The sequence below is a fragment of the Tachypleus tridentatus genome, chromosome 7 (assembly GCF_004210375.1).
Source record: "Tachypleus tridentatus isolate NWPU-2018 chromosome 7, ASM421037v1, whole genome shotgun sequence".
NCBI lineage: Eukaryota > Metazoa > Arthropoda > Merostomata > Xiphosura > Limulidae > Tachypleus > Tachypleus tridentatus.
In genome coordinates this window covers 56,733,993-56,754,920 of record NC_134831.1, presented here as the reverse complement: position 1 = coordinate 56,754,920, position 20,928 = coordinate 56,733,993, and the positions used below count along the sequence as shown (strand labels likewise).

The 20,928-nt window shown below is 29.5% G+C and overlaps 1 protein-coding gene across 1 annotated transcript in view; it reads left to right on the top strand.

Annotated features, from left to right (window-relative positions):
* Positions 1 to 20,928, top strand: part of LOC143255725 (venom factor-like) — a 117,016-nt gene that overhangs the window by 70,107 nt on the left and 25,981 nt on the right. The window contains 7 exon segments of the mRNA XM_076511860.1: positions 951 to 1,139; positions 3,976 to 4,051; positions 5,371 to 5,527; positions 10,850 to 10,927; positions 11,328 to 11,496; positions 13,000 to 13,166; positions 15,974 to 16,132. Coding sequence (XP_076367975.1) covers positions 951 to 1,139; positions 3,976 to 4,051; positions 5,371 to 5,527; positions 10,850 to 10,927; positions 11,328 to 11,496; positions 13,000 to 13,166; positions 15,974 to 16,132 — 995 coding nt within the window.

Below are 20,928 nucleotides of genomic sequence, written 5' to 3'. Positions count from 1 at the left end.
TCATATGATTATTTACTTCATAACTTTAATCAACCATAAACTATAAATAAAGGAAGTATTCCTGAAAAGTTGCTTAGAAATAGTAATGTGAATCCAGAGATGCAAATATTTTTACACCATTTAGCCTTTATTTAACCACAATATTCAAAGGTTATTTTAGTCATTATTCCTATGCTATTCTTATAACCCTGTTATGTATTCATAGTATTCCTATAGAAAGGTTTAAGTAATGAATAATACTGTTTTCATTTTTTATCAAACTCATATTGTATGCCATCATTAGAAAGAAGGACTAAATTTAGGCATAAGTTAGGAAGTCTTTGAAACAATAAAAGAAACAAAACAAGAGAACACAGAAATTTTACATGCTCATAAAGCAGTGCCATATTTTCTAACAATGACCATTGTTTACAGTAGTAGTCTGAAGAGAACATAGAAATTTTATGTGCTCATAAAGCAGTGCCATATTTTCAAACAATGACCATTGTTTGCAGTAGTAGTCTGAACCTTGACTTTCTTTTCTTGTTTATAATTTTGTTATTTTTTTTTGATATCCAGACTAAACAACCATGTTATTAGAAATGTTATTTTATTTTATATGTTAAAAAGGGGGCATTGAATGAAAGAATAAAACATCATAGGTGATTCAGAAGATTAATGTAGTATGTCATTATTTGTTTTACAAATCACTTATTCATTTTAAGCTTAATATTATTATTATTTCCTTATCCAATAGAGTTGATTTTTCATTAAGAAATTTTTGTTGTTGTTATATCACTCAATTTTTATTTGTTTCAGATCTTAATTGTATTACACAGTTTATTAAATGCAACCTTTGTGTTTTTGTTGGGGATTTTTTTCTGGGATGTATAAATGTTAGAAGTTAAAACATGGTTCATGATTTTCTATATTTTCAAAAACTTTGTTATTTCATTTGTCTTTTAATGTAGCTGATCGATTCGGTCCAGTTGTTGAAACAGCATTAGAAAATACTGAAAAACTCATTCAACAGCCCCGTGGTTGTGGAGAACAGACAATGCTGTTTATGGCACCTACTTTGTATACTGTGAAGTATTTGAAGGTCACTGGTCAGTTAAATGCAGAAACAGAAAAGAATGGATACAAGTTTATAAGAGATGGTAAGTTTTTCAATTGAAATCATGATTAGAGATAAAAATAGTTCAAAAATAAAATTATGGTTTAATTGAAAAATATAATTTATATTCAACAAAATTTTTTTTTGCTTTTGCAGAATCAAAATCTAATTGGTATTTAAATGTTTTTCTGTATGTGTTTAATACATACATTTCTTTCTCTAAAAAGTCCATGTAACCCTAAGCCTGTGGCAGATGTTTAGTTTTACAGGAAGATGAACTTCCCAACTGGGGTGTTAAGGGATACTGATATTACCCTTCACCTTGCTCCTGAATAGAATTTTGATGTAAACATTAAGAATTAGATATTAAGTTTTCAGTCTGAAAATCTTATAGCACATTAAACCCTTTATACTGTGGTGAGAAAACATTCATATGTATATTGTTTATATAAAAACATGAGAAAAACATTTAAAATAAAAACTAAAATATGCGGAGTATGAGAATTTGCAACTGTTACACATTAAAATTGGTTATGTAGACTTGCAGTGGATGTTGGACAGTCACTTTTACTGGACTGTACAAGCAAAGCTTCCTTGATAAGATTATATGAGAGGCTGTTTAAACCTTACTTTGCCTTATTAAAAGGTAATACCAGACTTCCCAGATGAAATACCATTTTCATTTGGCATAATTATCAGATGTTACTTCAAGAGAATAGCCAAGAATAAAGGCAGCTAGCATGAGAGCAACTTAAACTATTTTTTTACAATGTAGTATATAAAGTCTGCAGAATAACTTATTAGTTTTGGAATGCACGATTTTAAAGTAAGAAGGTAGAAAATATATGTATAGTATGTATACCACAATGGGAAAGGATAAAGGACTGTTGATTCTATGAAGTCAGACCCACAATGAGGGCATACAAAACTGAAGACCATAAATGAATGCTGAAGTACTTACATTTTATGCATATACTCTTTATTGAAATGTTAGAAAAAGCTATCATTTAACCAACCTCATAACAATCATAAAAAAATTAGAAATATAAATATAAATTATGCTTTTTTGTGCTATAATATAACAAGAAAATAAAAATGTTTAGTCTTTAGTAGCTTAGGTCTCATAACACTATGTATTTACACACACACACACATATATACATATGTATATATATTTTTTATTAATATTTTATTGACCTTCCAGTCATGCCTAGCTAACATTACATGCATTGACATGATGCATGTGCACTCATGTTGTGTATCCAGTAATATAAAACTAACCTATAGTCTTCCATGTCTTGGCTGTGATTTAGTGGACTAATATTTTGTGATATGCAGTAATATTTCAATTATTATATGTTATATATATGTATGTAAATTATTGCTATTTATAAAAAATTATTAAACTTATTTTTCTTAAAATATAGAACAACAAATCAAGAAGTAAAGCAAACAATTATATCTTCTCACTATAGCATTTGTACTCGGTTGTTGCTGGATAAAGGTTGCTAAGCACTACAAAATTTTGCTTATGGAGAATATCAAACAAACTTTTTCTGTAGGTTTTCTATATACAGTTGAACAACTAAAAAAATAATAAATAATTACACTTATACCACAGAAGTTTAATATAATTTATTAAGCTTAGTAACTAAGACGTATTCAGATTTTAAAATATATAAACTTTTGAGCAGACTAAAGAAATCTACTTTCTTGAACACTTGGATAGAAAGAATGCAGTAGTTTTTTCAAAGATTAAAATGAGAAAACCACTCTGAGTACATTATAAACTGTTGATTAGTTATTCACATGTCATATATTGTACTAAGAGTATATAAGGGACCATTTCAAAAGATGGAAAGAGTTGAATGGGACCACCTTGTTTTATTCAGTACATAAGCCACATATCAGTAAAGTAAAAAAAATATGAAGTTCTTATTTTAAAACCTAACTTGTCAATATTATGAATTTGAGTTCCTAATTTGTATGAAATTATAGACTTAGTATTTTGACATCACAAACATGTAATTTTAAACAGCACTGCATTCAACATGCCACATGACTCACTAAAATCTATATTTACTTTTAAATTAAAGAACTAACTCATATATAATATTAAAGTTTCAATTATAGTCTACAAGTTGATACCAGACTTATTCATATAAATTTATAAAATAGTAGTTCAATAAAATTTTGAATGCAAGTCAACAAACAAAGTGATATGATCTTTGAACCCTGACCCATTGTGAAAGGGATAAGAGAATCCCATAAAATAGTCAACCTTAGAATTAACATCTCACATTGAAAGTATTAAGCTGTAGAAGTCTCTGGGATTAATATAGGACTTTAGTTTTTAGATAACATGAGAAGTTTCTTGAAACACAGTTGTAGTGTTTTGTTTGTATTACTCTAGAAGATGATCCCATTTGATCATTAGGTGTATGAAATTCTAATTTTGAAATGTTTGGATATTAGGTACAGCACTATATTATTTGTTCACTGTGTAATATTATCTATGCCATTTTAACTCAGCTCAATGTGGCATGATGTTTAAAGAAAATGTTTTCCATCATTTATAGGCCTTATTAATAAACTAGTAAGCACAAATTTAGTTGCCAGTGTCAGATATAAAAAAAAAATATATTCAATTTAAAAAATGTGTGGTACATTAGGAGCAAAGGAGCTAAGTTTCTCCACTCTGGTAAGATTAGCCTCATATAACCTTAAAATTGTGTCTCTCTTCACACTTGTTTTTACCTCTGAAGGTAAAGAAGAGCCTGTCACAAGTTATTTACTTTCTTATTTATCCACATTAAATATTATATAAGTTATTAACTTTTTTGAATTACTTGTACTATTATTTATTTATTTTACTTTAGGTTATAGTAGAGAGCTTACCTTCAGAAAAAATGATGGATCATATGCAGCATGGCAAAATAGACCTTCAAGCACATGGTATTTATCTTTGAATTTTTGAAAAAGAAAGGAAAATTATATACTTATCTACTACAGAATTATCATAATCTTAAGTGTGTAATAAAGAGATTAATAAACTTCAAAATATTTTTAGAATAGATAAAACCATCAAATTTCTTCATCACATTAGCAAGTGATTAGCTATTGATTATTTGTTAAAATAGTAACAAAAAAACTACATGATAATTAGTATGAAACAGTGAATATAAAGATTACATATACAGTTCCTGTAATATATTATTTTATTTTTCAATAGGTTTAGAAACGTAATGAAATACTAGACATGAAGTTTTGATTGATTCTAAATACCTTTACACACTTTAAAAGATAATCTAAACTCACGAGGTGCTCAAGAAGCTGTTCACATGATGAAGTCATTACTAGGAATTACTTAAAATTAGCTTTGAATGGGGCCTGGCATGGCCAGGTGGTTAAGGAATTTGACTTGTAATCCGAGGGTCGTGGGTTCGAATTCTCATAACACCAAATATGCTCACCCTTTCAATCATGGAGGCATTATAATGTAATGGTCAATTCCACTATTCATTAGTAAAGAGTAGCTCAAGAGTTGGCAGGTGGTGGTGATGACTAGCTGCCTTCCCTCTAGTTTTACACTGCTAAATTAGGCACAGCTAGTGCAGATAGCTCTCATGTAGCTTTGCACAAAATTCAAAACAGAGAAAACTATGAATGTACTCTGAAGAATGGAATTGAAAGAATATTTGTTAATATAAATTAAATTTCATATCTTCAAACAGAACATCTTATAAAAAAAAGTGATTGAATTTCTTTTCATACATCTATGAGCCAACAGAGCACATGAAGTCAAACTGATATTAGGAAGAGGAATGTCTTTAGTATTTACCTGAAAATATATTTCTATGTTACTATCTTTTACATATTACATTGTGTGTAAGTTGGTAAGTTATTTATTATACATGTAAATTTGATTAAGAAAATATGATGGGTTGAATAATATATTGCCTTATAGATTTTTTGTGAGCAAAATTCTTAAAGATTTAATTTAAAAAAACATTTAAAACGGATACTTTCCTTAATCATTTATTGTTACAATAATCTTCTTTTATGAGAAATAAGTTTATTGAACTCTCTAATTTTGCAGAAGTTTTCTTTCATTAAATCCATTCTAACTTCTATGCTGTAAACCTATTTAAATTTTTTATGATTGTATTAGAGAGTAACTTTAAAGTTTTGGAGGCTGTAGGTGAACTTTCAAAAAAAAATTTCTCATGAAATTAACAGTTACATCAACATTTATTGAACCTCAATTCTTCTAGGTTAACAGCCTTTGTGATGAGAGTGTTCTGTCAGGCACAAAAGCTAATTGAAATTGATGAGAAAGTGATATGTAGTGGTATGCAATGGCTTGTTCAGAGACAGAAACCAGATGGTTCATTTGTAGATGAAAAACCTGTCATTCATCAGGAAATGATTGCAAGTATAGTTTAGGTTGATCTTGAAAATTCTGTTAATTCTTTTTAAACCAAGCATAAATATGATACTCAACATTTAATATAAATCAGTTAGGTTCTTTATATTTGTTGTTTGCTTGTTTTTAATGTTTTCATTGTTATAAATGATACACAACAAATCTATCTATTGACCTTGTTTATGCTGATAATATATACAAAAAAGAAGTTATTATCATTGTCCTTACAAAGAAAATTAAACAATTGATTAATGTTAAAAATAAAAAATATACCAAAACAAGCACAATAACATATTTGGCATTTAGGATTACTTTTTTAACCTTCAAGAGATCCCCAAATGAAAATTAAATTCATTTCATGCATTATAGAACACCCAACAAGGAAAAAATGTAAAGGTGTATACATTATAACATTTGTGTGATAGTCCAAAATTAATTTTTTGTATTCCGAGTACTAAAAAATCCTACCTCATATTTCAAGTGTTTCCCAACTTGTATTGCATAGATATTTCGATGTCATATAATTCTGCATGGTGTTTCTCTTTTAGTAACCAGATTTAAAACTAAAAGCTGTGGATTTGGAATTAATTATATGTAAATTTCATTTTTTTTACTTTTTCATATGTTGTTTAATAAAAATAATACTGTAAACAGTCAAACTATTTAAATAAAAAACATGATCCACAAATCATTGAAAAAAACGCCTTTTTCATTCATTTTATGTTTGATATGTAAAATAGTTTTTTATGCTGATATGTTACTTTTATGTGTAGAACATGTATACTTGTAGGCATGATAAGTCATAATCATAATTTTATTGCTAACATCATAATAAGTTATTCATTTTAAATTGGAAAACATGTGATTTAATTTGTGTTATTGTAAATGAAGTTTTCCCAGAAAAAGAAACTTGAAAATTATTTTTTCCTTTTCTTAAAATATTTTACAAAAGTTTAGACTTAATAGTTTAGGTTGATCAATACAGATATCAAAGATCTCGAGGAGTGAAACCTGTCGATTGCATTTTTATGTTTGTTACAAAAATTATTTTTAATGTAAAAAACATTCATCTTTATTAATATTTTAAAATATGTTTACAGACGATGTTAAGCTACTTGACTGTCCACCAGTTTGTTCTGGAGCAGTGTAGTAATTCTTTTTTACAATTGTATCAACATTTTGGCATTTCATTTTGCAATTTCTGTTTGTTGAAATGCTAATTATGTACTTAACTACTGTGATGGAAATTAATTTATCTGCATTATTCTTTTCATACATCATCAGTGTGTCTCCAATATTCAAGCTTAATAATAACTTTTTTATTAATAATTTTGCCATATTCGGCTTGTACATATAATCTGCAAGATATCATAAACTGAACCTGATGATTTTGTAATTCAGTATGGCAGAGATGCCAACCATTACGATTTGAGCGTAATCATTACGATTTTGATGTATACATTACGACTATATGCTCATACAGACAAATATTACGACTTATTGTAATTCCCAAATTATTATATATTATATAGGCCTATATAATAAAGTGATAAACTGTTCCCCCCAGGGCTTGAAAGGGGTGAAAAGAAAATTTCTAGTGAGATACAAATAAATTTTGATAATAAATAAAAGACATAGTCCAAATGGCTACTTGTGATAATCAAGTTTGTGCTTGAAATAATAAAAAATATTTGTATCTCTGACGTCTACCAATAGTTTTAGTGCAGTGCTTCTCCATACTGGGTACATCTGGGAATCCATAGTTACATCATCAGTGCTTGTCAGCCAATCAGCACTGGCGTAGATGGGTATTTCTTGTTTTCTAAGCGGCATAGAAACACCAACGTGATCGTTCGCAAGATGAAAAAAAAAGAGGCCTCATTCACCAAATTGTCTTGTTTCTAGCAAATCTAAAAGGATTAAAACTGTGAATCACAAATTTAGGAAAGAGTATAGTACAAAATATCCAGTCATTGCATCAAAAGTCAGTGATAGTTATGCATTTTGTACAGTTTGTTACATCGATTTTTCTGTGGCGCATGGCGGGATAAACGATTGTTCCAGACATACAAAATCGGCATCTCACCAACAAAAGGCTGAGACGAAGACAAAAACGATGCAGATAACGGCATTTATGAGTAAGAATTCAGAATATGAAACCATAAATGCAGAAGTGATGTTCACGCAATTTGTCATTGCTCATAATTTACCCCTAGCTGTAGCCAATCATGCAGGACATCTGCATATTCAGAAAAATGTTCCCAGACTCTAATATAGCAAAAAATATGGCTGTGCTAGAACCAAAACTACAGCCATTGTACAAATGTTGGGTTGTGAAAATGACAAAATGATTTCAAGCATACTTACTAACAGTGCTTACAGTTTAGTCACAGATGGATCCACAGACATGAATGACTCAAAACTGTATCCAGTGGTTGTATGATATCTTGACCCTTTGTTTGGAAAAATTGTTTGTTCTCTTTTGACAATGGTGGAATGGAAAGAAGCTTCAACGGAGAGAATATTTTCAAGCTTTTGGACCATGAACTGACAAAGAGGAAAATTTCATGGGAAAACTGTCTTAGTTTTTCTTCAGGCAATGCCTCAGTTATATCTGGTATAAGTAAAGGTGTGATGGGACACATTTCAAGATGACAGCCTAGCATTTACTTCATGGGCTGTGCCTGTCACCTCATGAATATTGCTGCCCAGAAAGCTTCCAGAGAACTGACCTGCCCAGTTTCTGATATATTGATAGATATCTACTATTTTCTGGACAAAAGTGCTAGCATAAAACAACATTTCAAAGAGTTTCAAGGATTGTATGACAAAGAAACAAGAAAATTTCTACAACTTATTAACACAAGATGGCTCTCACTTTGGGTGTGCCTCAACAGAATATTGGACATGTGGAAGCCATTGAAGAAGTATTTTCACTGTGAAAAGGAAAAAACCAGATTCAAAAGGATCTAAATGTGCAGCTCAGTCAGGTAGCAAGACTTTAACAGTCAGGATATCCTCTCAGCCACACAGGGACACAGTCAAGACATCCTCTCAGCCACACAGGGACACAAAAGCAGACAAAGAAACATTTGATATAACTCAATATATGTTTAGGCAATCTGACCTTGAAGACAATCAAGAAGAGACAATCAATGAAAAAAGAGAAGAAAATGAAAGCTATAAAGGAAGTAACCAAGAAAAGTTATGAGCAGAGCAAGTTAGGTAAGTTAACAGTTTTCTTGGGCAACCAAATGAACTTGTTATTTTGTCTTTTTCTTCAGTTTGCAATTCCTCTATTTGAGCAAGCCAATTTGGTATTGCAAAGAGAACAACCTTGCATACACATTATGTATAGAACTCTGATTACACAAGTTAAAAATATACTTGTCAGATACATCAAGCCAGAATATCTTGAAGGCAACATCACTGAACTTGACTACAATAATGAATCCTTACACAAATCTGATGAGGCAGTTTCTATTGGAAATGCTGCCAAGGAATACATTGTTAAATATGAAAAGGGCCTGGACCTGATCAGCTTCTACACCAGTGTCAAGAAATACTATATTGCAGCTACAAATTACATGATGAAACATTTCCCTCTAAATGATGAACTTCTGATTCAAGCAGAGGTTGCTGATCCAAAACTGAAAGTCAGCAAATATTTCTCTTCTCTATGCTTCTTCACAGACCAATATCCTGCCCTTGTCAATATACATGAGCAGGACACTATTGACAAGTTGGAAGGGCAATATTTGAACTATTAAAGTGATACTTTCTCAGAAACTGTTCTTCAGTTGAATGTTGACAAGTTTTGGGTTCAACTATCTACAGTTAAAGAAGGAACTGGCAACCAGAAGTATGACATTCTTACAATCATCCATTCTCATGCTGACAGTGAAAGGATATTTAGTTTAGTGACTAAAAAACAAAAGCAAGTTCAGACCAAACTTGAGCACCTCAGTTTTGAGCAGTATTATAACACACAAGATGTATATGTAGTCAAATGGACAATGTTGTTATAACTCCCAACCATCCAGAAACATTCTCATGAAAGCAAAGGCTGTAGCAGCTGCAAAACTATTACAATATATGTCATAAACATGATATAAACTAGTCCTTACACAAAGGCTTTTTCTGCTTACTGTTTGTGCATGTTCAATGCTGTTTTACAAGTATGTTTGTTACTCTGAACTAAATAAAGACATAATTTTAGAATGCTTTAAAATTTATTTATTAAATACACAAAACACAGTCATAAATGAGCAATCTATAGCAGTAATAAATAATAATAGTTATAATAATAATATAATAATAAACAGCTTAGAGACATTGGTCAGGCCTAGTAGCCGCAAATGATAACAAGCTCTGTCTACAGTCATTACACTCAGTCATTTGAATTAGTTGGCATCTCTGGTATAGGTATAATTTAGTTTTAAAACCCATTCTTGATCCCATTATCATATTCAGCATGGAGAAATAGATCTGAATGTAAAAAATATTACACTACTGAATGTTTCTTAACCAAATCCTAGTTGTACTGTTAGGATAAGTTAAGATCTGTATTTCTGTGTGTGACATACCTTCTCCAAGATCTGTCCTAGCCACTTTTAACAGGTTAATCTTTATTTCTAAGTTATTGACTAATTAGTTACAGTTTAAAATAACAAATATTTGTTATGTTGTTAAGATTTATAAACCATAGTATCTAGGATGAAAAACTGTCGTGTTATAGTATTAACTGAGAGGCCTTTTCAGCATAATATAATATTATTCAAAGAAATCGGTTGACATCTTTTTTATAAATTTTTCTAAATAGTAAGCAAGTGCTATCCTTGCTTTCTTGTGGTAGTTATAAGGATATTAGTACTCATTTGTTATACTTTATTACATACAATTTCATAGAAAACATACTTGATTTGTAGTTAAACACTGGAATTTCTTCTTTTTTCTATACATTATAGGTTTGGTGTTTTAATAAATGGATTTTTTAAAAGACATGATTAAAACACATTCAAAATATATATATACTGATATTTTGCTGAGGATGATATAACTTACATTTTGTAATGTTAGAAAAATTTTTCTATAGTTTGATTGTCTGTCATTATCAATATCTAGCTCTGATGGCATAGTGTAATAATTGTTTGATGTTTATTAATAGTATTATTTTAAGTTGCCATTCTGATAGCATTGAATTTTAAGAGGTGGAAAAAAGAAAAACAAAATTGCTATCTTGTGTTTTCAACATTTGATGCTTTATTATTACTTGCTTGTTTTGTTCACAACCTAATGATTGATGAATGAATTGTTCAAATCTTTAGGGTGGTGTGAAGGGAGCATTACCAATGACAGCTTTTGTACTGATGGCTTTGCATGAATGTTCCTGTACCACTGTTCCAGTACGTAAATATAAGATATGCTTTTAAAAAAAATATGTATTGACTCATTCACTCCATATAGATTTAACTTCATACTTACCTACACACAAGCAAACACTATAAAAATAAGTGATATAGTTTCATTTTGGTGCTACATTGTAAATAAGTTAGTTTGCTCTCCAATTTACATAATAAATAATTTTATTCTTTAGATGCTTTTTCTCAATGCAACTAATCTCTTTAATTTTTAGAATATTTTTCAAAATGTTACTATTTATGTTGCTTTTCAAAGGGCAAAATAATCTTTTTAATACTAGCTTTATAATAAACAATCAAGTACAATTATTTGGTTTTAATTTTTAAATTATTTAAGTTAAAATATTGATGTTAGAAAGTTTTTTGTTTGTTTTTTTCACATTAGGGATTAAAACTTGCAAAAATCCGTGCAGCAGCATATCTGGAAATTAAGGTTCCACATATCCAGGACCCATACATTATGTCATTAGTTGCATATGCCCTGTCTTTAGCTGGTAATAATGCCAAGGTGGAAGCCAATCGAAAACTTCTTACTATGGCAACCTTTCAGGCAGGTACGTTGTCAGTTTTTGAAATTTAAGTATATACTGTTTTAGTACATAAAATAATGTTGATCTTGACTTGAGTCATAATGACTAACTACCAGAAAGCACTGTTTGTTTTTCATTCAGAATGCCAAGTATAGAACTGAAATTCAAATAAAAGAATTATGTTACTTATAAAATTTCAGCACAAAATGTTTTTGCCTGATGATTAATTTTAAATCTAAAAAATTAATTTTTTCATTTGAAACATTATGGAAAATATATTGAGTTGCTCCTTTTCCATATGACAAATATAAAAATGTCAAATTCACTTGAAGGACTTAATTATTTCTGAATCTGTCTCTTCTCTTTGTTGTTTTAATTTGCCTAAACAGTTAAGCTCATACCTTAGGACAATATAAGCAAGATTTAAGCTTAAATCAAGGTGCTTGATGGCAACTTCCTTTGTTCTACTTCTGCTAGTGAAGAGTATTAACAAGAAAAAGAAAGTATTGGTTTTATACTCAATAGAAGAAGTATTGTGAAATATGTATGATATTTCTCACATTTTGTAGAATAAAAGAATATCTGATTTATACATGGCAGTAGTGTAAATGTTTTGAAGACAGTAATGAGCTTTGTATGAAGTTAATTGTTTGTCGCATTCTGATTTAGAACTGTTGTGCAACCATTGAGACATTAGAATTTGCATCTTGTGTGTGTGTGTACAGAATCACATCAAAAAATGTACTTCTGTTCCATTTTGTTTATAAGTAGGGGCACAATAATTGTTTTCTGCACCATATGCTTGTATTTTCTGTAAAAGCTGGTAAAATTCTACCTAGCATCTTGTTGATAAGTGTTTATATAAATACCATATTAAGTGTCGAGAATGTAAAAAATTTACAGTGTGAGATCAGTATATATACTGTTGTATAGCAAGCAAAAATAAAGCATAAACCACTTTAGAAAACATGTTTATCTCTTTAGCCTTAAAATATTAATAAAAATAAAATAAAAATGAAATATTGAGTTAAGAGACTACTGCAGTTATTTTATTGAGTAACAATTTGTTAGTTGTAAGGCTTATGATGATATCAAAATAGTAGATTTATAAGCTTGTGAATGAAGGTATTTTTTATTGGAGTTACCTAGTAATCATAATATTCACTTTGTGTGAGAAAAAATAAGACTGGTGCTACAGAAATAAATATATTGGATTGTATTTGAGTTGAAAAAGCCTTGTTCTTTGTTTTTTTGGGACACAGTTGTTACTTTGTATGATGTGTCAAAATATATTATTCTGGCAAAAAATCCTAATATGTATATGAAAAAAAATTCAAAGTACATAGGTATTTTCTGATTACAGTTATTTATAAGATATATACAAGATATTATGCCTTTTTTAATTTAATAATTAATTACATAATTACATTTGACATGTATTTTACACTTTTTTGAGGCATTTAAGTTTAATGTTTTTTAATGTGTTTAGTGTAAGTATTTATTTCTTATTTAATTTCATTGTTATAGACAAAAACTACCATTACTGGGGAGACCCCAACAGTCCCCGAGCCATTGAGACTGCTGGATATGGATTACTGGTTCAAATATTAAACAATGATATTGAATATGCTAACAGTATTGTAAACTGGCTGAATTCCAAAAGAACGTTATCTGGTGCATTCAAGTCCACACAAGTATAAACCAAAGTTACTCCTTTAGATTTAAGAATCAAATAAGTTATAGTTATTAGCTATGAAACATACTTAATATTATAAGTTGTTGAGGATGCTATTTATGAATTTATTAAAATATTTGCCATTATTATTTCATCAACAGGCTGTAAAATGTTCTGGTAACAAAGAAAGCCAAAGTGTGTTAACAATGTCAGGTATTACTTTACTTGTATATATTTAAGTTCACTAATTTCTTCCACTTAACACTGGGTTCATGGTTCTGTTTTTTTAAGACAATTCTTAATATTTCGTTTTCTCTTCAAATAGGAAGTATATTAATTATTAAAGGTTTTTTTAATTATGACATAGGTCTGCAATGGTTTATTGTCTTGAAATTTTAGCATGTTCTACAGTAATTCGTGTATGATGAATCTGAAAATGATATCTATTTTTCTCCATTACATACAGATTTTTCACAAAACACTATATGTACTTTTACATAAGAGAATCATTTTCATTGAGATCAGGTAATTTTTTGTACTAAAAAAGTTGACAACCACTGGCTATAAATATGAGTCTTCTCTACATTTCAAGAACACATGGGGAGCATACTGCTAATATATACATGGTTAACAGGCTGCATAACTTGCCATTTCTGGATGATATTTGTTTTTGTGTGCACATTGACATTATTTTTTTTCTTGGTGTTATTTATTTGTTACTGTGGCAACAAGCGGTTATGGAAATCATCCAAACATATTCTATTATACATGTGGTCAAGTTTATGTAAAAAAAGAGAGGCAAAACATTACAGAATTCGTTAAAAAACCATATTACACGTATTTTGGAATTAAACTTGGAGACAAAGACAAATAATAGGCTCTGCACACAGTTTGCATCATTTGTGCCAAACATTTGAGACAATGGACAAAGGTATGAAAAAGTATTTGCATTTTGGAATTCCAATGACCTGGTGTTAACCTAGAAATCATGGAGAGGGTTGCTATCTTTGCTCATGTAACATGCAAAGCTATAACACTCAAAATAAAAGGGAAATTTCTTATCTGAACCTTCAGTCTTCTGTAAGACCTGTTACTTGTGGGCCTGATGTACCTGTACCTGGAGACTCTTGATACAGTATCATTTGATTCAAAATCTGATGTAAATAGAAATGGTGATAGGGATTGTTTTCAACCTGAAACATCTAGTGAACCACAACGTTTCACATAAGGCAAACTTAATGATTTGGTGAGAGATTTGGGCCTTCAAAGGATTCTTCAGAGATTTGAGGTACAGACTAGAGGCTAACAACTTACTTACTCAACGGAAAACCTTAAACTGGTACAGAAATCAACAGAAGGAGTTTATACACAAGAAGGTTCATTGGTTTATTGCTACAATATTGCTGAATTAATACCAATGCAAGGAGATGCAGTCTATGAACCTAGTGAGTGGCAATTGTTCATTGATTCTTCCAAAAGAAGTCTGAAAGGTTTTCTCCTTTACAATGGTAACATATATGCATCTGTTTCTATTGCTCATTTGGTTCATTTGAAGGAAACATACAAAAATCTCAAACTTTTTAATAAGGTCAAATACAAATGGCATGGTTGGCTATTTTGTGGAAACCTAAAAGTCGTTTGTATGTTGTTGAAGCAGTTTGTAAAGGCCTTAGACAAAGATAGCAACTATTTCAATTATCTACGTAGGCACTTCTCAGCTCTTACAGAAGTGAAACTTAAAGGATTTTTGTTGGGCCTTAGGTTAGGAAATTGACTTCAGATGAACAGTTCAAAAGGACAATGAAGAAAGTTTCCTTTAAAAATGTTATTAAATTTTTAGGAAATAACAAGGGCCCAAATTTATGAAAATAGTATCAGTAGCATTCTCAATAAATTCAAAGAGTTGAATTGTAACATGAGCTTGAAGCTCATTTCTTAGACTCACATATTGACTATTTCCCTGAAAGTCTCAGTGCCATTAGCAAAGAACAAAGGGAAGAATTTAATCAGTACATCAGGGAAATGGATAGAATGTACCAGGGAAGGAAGAACATCAGCATGATGGCTGATTACTGTTGGTCATTGAAATGAGATACTCCAGATGCAATACATAAAAGAAAACCACAACACACAATTTTGACATTAAAAGACAAATTTCACCAAAACAAATGAGGGTGCATATTTGTTTGACATCAATGTTTTTCTCTTTTCTTCTCAATTTGTGAAAAGATTCTTATGTGATAGAAAAAAAATGAATATTATTTTCAAAGTGTGTGTAACTGAATTAGGTAAAGTATGTTATTAAAATTAAAACCACCATTGTGAATTTTAAATTTGCAGGCCTGTGTTATTGAAAATGCCAAAATTTATGAAGCAAAAAGTGGACTTAAAGTTTTAGGGAATGTTTAATATATTTACTTAAAACAATTTTATATGGGGAAAGAATATGTTAATTGTTTTTATCAGACATGAAAACAGCGTGAAATTCTTTTTTCATCAAAGAGAAAATTGAAAAGAAGTCTTTCAACATAATTTTTTTTTGGTTGTATGTTTATTGGAAAAAAGAAAGTAATATGTAACGTAAATAAAATCATGAAACAGTTGACGTGGTACATAATGCAGAGTGATAAATTAGATGTAGTGCTGTAACATTATTCACATATCTAAATTCTGATGACTGTATGTTGAATTTTAAAGGACTCGGAACCCCATAAATAGTTAGAGAATTTATTGTGTGAGAACCAAATAAGACAGTAACTACAGAAATAAATATAATAGATTGTATTTGAGTTGAAGAAACTTATAACCTTGCTCTTTGCTTTTTAGGATACAGTTATCGCTTTATATGCTATGTCAGAATTCAGTATTCTGGCAAAGAAACCTGAAACAGACTTGCAATGTAATGTTACATTGAACAATGACCCTTCTTTCTTCAAAGAACTTCATTTCAAAGAGAGCACTGCTAATATTCTCCAACAGTTTCAGGTAAGGGTTATTTAATATAAAATATTCCACTATATATATATATCTAAAAGGGTTTTGCTTGGAACATTATTAGTTTCATTTAAATGTGGTATTACAAGATTCAGGGTAGACCAAGCATACCAATGAAAAATTTACATTTTAGTATTTGGAAGCACAAATGCAGTAATTTGTTGCAGAGGGGAATGAATAATGGAAGATCAGTGTGAAGATAAACAACAAGAAACTTTTTTTAAAGGTAAATAGTAAAGAATCAGTGGAACAGTTGCTGTCTGATCTAGCAGAAAGAACTATTGCATTGTAATAGATTGAAAATTTTAAAAAATACTTAAAAATTGAAGAAAAAACTAAACTGTAGTTAATTAAATGTTAACTTATAAAAGATTCTTTTAAATTTAAAATGTAAACTGAAAACACTAAAATCAACAGTTACTAATGAAAACATGATTGGGTTTCTAGTAATAATGATAAAACTTATTAAACACACCAAATATTGCTTATATATTCCACATTTTCTCTGTAGCATTTAACCACAAAATTGGATCACAAATCTTCAGAAATACCTCTGCTTTTTCAACAGCAGAAGCTTCAAAAGTTCTCTTACAATCCATGTTACTGTGTGGCTGACAGTTTTTGCATAAGTAATAATTGTGAAGTGGCCCTATATACACAGGATAGTGTAAGATATAACTATCCAATAAAAAAATGCGTATTTTCCTTGACTGATTTTGCTACAGAAAGTAATACCTGTTTTGAAATTATCACATAACCCTGACTTAATTTATGGAGCTCTGAATGAGAATACTAAAGAAATATGGTATTATGTAATATGTATTATAGGAGAGAGAGAAAGATATGAGTGTCTGTTTACAGACCATCTAGGAAACCACTGAAGCCTGTAAAAATCATTTCAAATAGCCTACCTTTAAAACATTTACTTTCTTCAAGTACCTTGTAAAAGTCTTTATTTTGTGACATTGAAAATATCTGCACTGCAAAAAATTCTAATTCTGTCTTGCATATATTCATATGATACCTCTTTGTAGTCTGGTTATTGCATTGTGTTTACAGACATGCAACTTGGGGTGCTTTAAAGCTATTTTTTGGCCATCTATGACATGATTCTACTGTTTTGTTACCCCATCTGCTAGTATAAGGAAATAAAAAAATTATTTTTAAGTGTTTTGGTGTGGAAACCAACATAACAGAGTCAGTTCCAAAACTTTTAAGCTAAATGTGATTTCATGAAACAGTTCAGAATAAGTACTGGCAGTTTGCCATAAATTGTCATATTTAAGTAACTAAACACAAAACTTATATTTATGGTAAATAACAATATAGTGCATGACATCAAAATAAATATAAACATGTACATACACAAGATTACAGTTGGGTATCTGTCTTGCTGATTATCTTATATTTTAATAATATTAAGTACCACAAAACATTGATGAAACATATTATTTATTTTTATGTATTTTAAACATTATTTTCATATTTGCCTGTGTTTTGAAAACCTTTAAAAATGATTGTCTAGAAGAAATATACATGCTAAGTTATGAATTAACATTGTTCTGGCTTAAAACAGTAGGATCTTTAACAAATATTTTTTAACTTTTCATTTGATTAATAATATTGGTGAAACATTTCCTTTCTAATACCATAATGTAGCATTGCTTGTAGAACCATATCTTTCATAAGCTTGTTTGTCCTTCAAATTTAGTAGGACATTAGTTGTAAGATTACATTTGTCTCTTCAAATTATCCTGTTTGGTACTTTTTCATTAATTATTTAAAAAAAAACAACCTACATGTGTTAAGTGGCAAGTGTTGTATATGAGGTAATGCATGCAACACATTAATAATAAAACTGAGAAAAGTCGTATCACATCTTCAACAGTAAATATGGCTTTGTTATGTAGTGTATTTAAAAAACACCAAAAATAAATGCCATAGATTTGTGGTGTTTAGGTATAGTTAGTTAATTTTGGTATTTAATATCAGGTTTATAAAGCTTAAAAATAAAGAGAATTGGTGGAATACACCATATATACACACACACACATACATGAACAGGATAGAAAAAGTAATGTACATGTGGAGTTAAGAATTTCATGTTAATTATAGATAGACAGTCATTGTTTAGTGTTAATTTCTAAGTTAATAGCTGTATTTCTTGTATTAAAAGAAATTTTAGTATTTATCAGGTTATATGTAAATACATGTTATGTCAGAGTTACAAGTATTTTTTTGAAGAGAGTCTGGGTTTTTTGACTGAAATTGTGTTTTTCTTATTATTTTTCTTGTGCATGTAAGCTTGTTTTTATGATATAAAGTATTAAAGAAAAATATTTATTGTTGACCAAAGCATATATTAATGTTGTTTTTTTTTCATTTCATGATTCTTATTACTTCAATATTGTATAGAATATGTTAGAGCCAATTAAAAATATGTAACTCATGGTTGCCTAATATTACACCTATTTCTCCGTGAAAACACCTTATTCAGAGGACTGTGTAGTGTTTTATGTTAGCTAGAGACCTATTTCAGCTATGGATGATGAAATACCTATCTGATTTTGGGCAATAACCAAAAATTATCCAACAGGGCAAGGTTTACTAAACTGTGTTCAGTGATTAAATTGATTTTTCATTAGAATATAAAAAATGATGCTATTAACATTTGAATATGTTCTTCTCAGGAAGTGTATGTTCTTTATTGTGTCACATTGCTAATACAAAGCAGATCACAAAGGGAAATTACATCTCTCAAAATCTCAATTTAACCACTGAATTTGTTTGTCACAACTCTTTTACAAGTTTTAGTGCTTTGCTACCAGTATTTATTAAACTTAGAGCTTCAGATACCAAAACATGGAATATTGATTAGAACAATAAATGTAACTTTTTTATATTAGTACTTGTTTATATAATAAACAGTAAAAGTGGGAAGATGGTTCATATCTTTGTAACTCCTTGGGAGACTTTTTATAACCCTTTCTGGTTGTGACACAAAATTTGTGCTGATAGTCTAAAAGGAATTGTGTATTTAAGTTTAAAATGAAACAAAAGAAGTAGAATAAATGTAGACTTGCAGATTACTAACTGGATTGATGGTAACTTGAAAGCTCATCACACAAAAATAAGTTTAGAATAAAATTTTTGATTGCTTTTAACTGTTGTATGATTGTATAAGGAATTAAGAGTGTGAGGATGTGTGAATCTTCCAAACAAAATAATTCTTTGCTTGTAATTTACCCTTAAAGATACCTGTCAGGATCAGTAGTCATATAATGATATCCTAAAGGATAACATAACGTGTGTTATGTCATTTACTGGTTCTCTTAACTCTTCTGATCACATTATTGGTTGTGTATAAGTTTATTTCTTTGTTTGAAGCTATTGATGAAAAAATATATATATGTTGAATCACCTTGTTTTTTCATGTTTGTCAAGTACTTTTCATTAACTTTGTCCCCTGACTATGGTATAACATAGGATAAAAAAGTTGTTGTTACAGTTTAGAAATGCCAAAGATACACATCTTATTGGGTTATGCAGTTAGAAAGCAATGATGTAGATTGATAAACAGTGACAGTCTAGTAACTACAAATGTTGGGCAGAATATTTCTCTATCAGTTCAGGTCATGGGCTAGTGAGAACACTTAAATTATAGTTTCAGAATAATTTTTGAGTTAGTTTCAATAGTTTTTGATGAGTTTGTAGTTAAATTGGAGTTAACTTTTTGCAGGTATCATTTTTTTTATTTCCTATCTATAAGTCTCTAATTTGCAGCTCCTTACCAGGCACAGTTAAAGTTGCTGATTTTACTTATGAAACTTATTTTTAAAATAATACAGTCCAGTGGTGGAATTGTGTTCTCAGAGTCTATCACCTTCAGTAATTAAATAAAATTATTATTGTCTGTTCCTATAGTATTTCTCATAAGTTAGTTCTATTTTCTTTAGACACTGATATCTTAAGCATTAAAAATTAAAATTAATTTTAACTTTTACTTAGAAAATTTGTTCTTTGTCTGTTAAACCGTGACATTCTCTTCTCTGAGATTATGGCAACACAACTGTGAGTGTAGGAACAGTTTATTTAGTAAAAGATTAAAACCTTTTAGTACATTAAGAAAAAGCAAAACTTCAAGCTGAAACATAAATTAAAATATAAAAATTAAAGTTATAGGTGGAGAGAAATATAGGAAATATATGATTACTAAAACCTAGGTTACTGGTCTGTCCATAACAAAGTATATGAAACTAAAAATTTAACCAAAAAAGCCTCTGTGCATTTACAGTCAATAAACAAATATTAAAAATAAACTGAAAAAAGTATCCTAACTTTTGGAGGTTTAAGACTTCTTTCTCTAAGAGCACGTGTATGAACGCAGTTTCACACATTTTACAGTTTTGTTTTTCCTTTGTTATATTTTTTACCTTTTAACTTAGCTTGCTTAATACGATACAGAAACCAACTTATATAAATTTTGAGTAGATTAATACTTATGTTCAATAATAATCTATTATGAATATCACAAGTAGAACAATAGATCAAACTATTAAATTTTCTTTTCAGCATCAGTTAATTTCCACAGGTTTTTTTTTATTGATATAAACTTTCTGTTCACTAATTATTTTTAGGTTTTAACTTGCTTCACACAGATATATATAAGTAGTCTTAAGGAAGTTTAGTAACCAAGTGGTCATATTTTCCATGTAACTCATTTGTTGTAAAATGTTGTTGTTAATTCTAAAGAGATCAAAGTATATATACCATGACCTACTACAAAG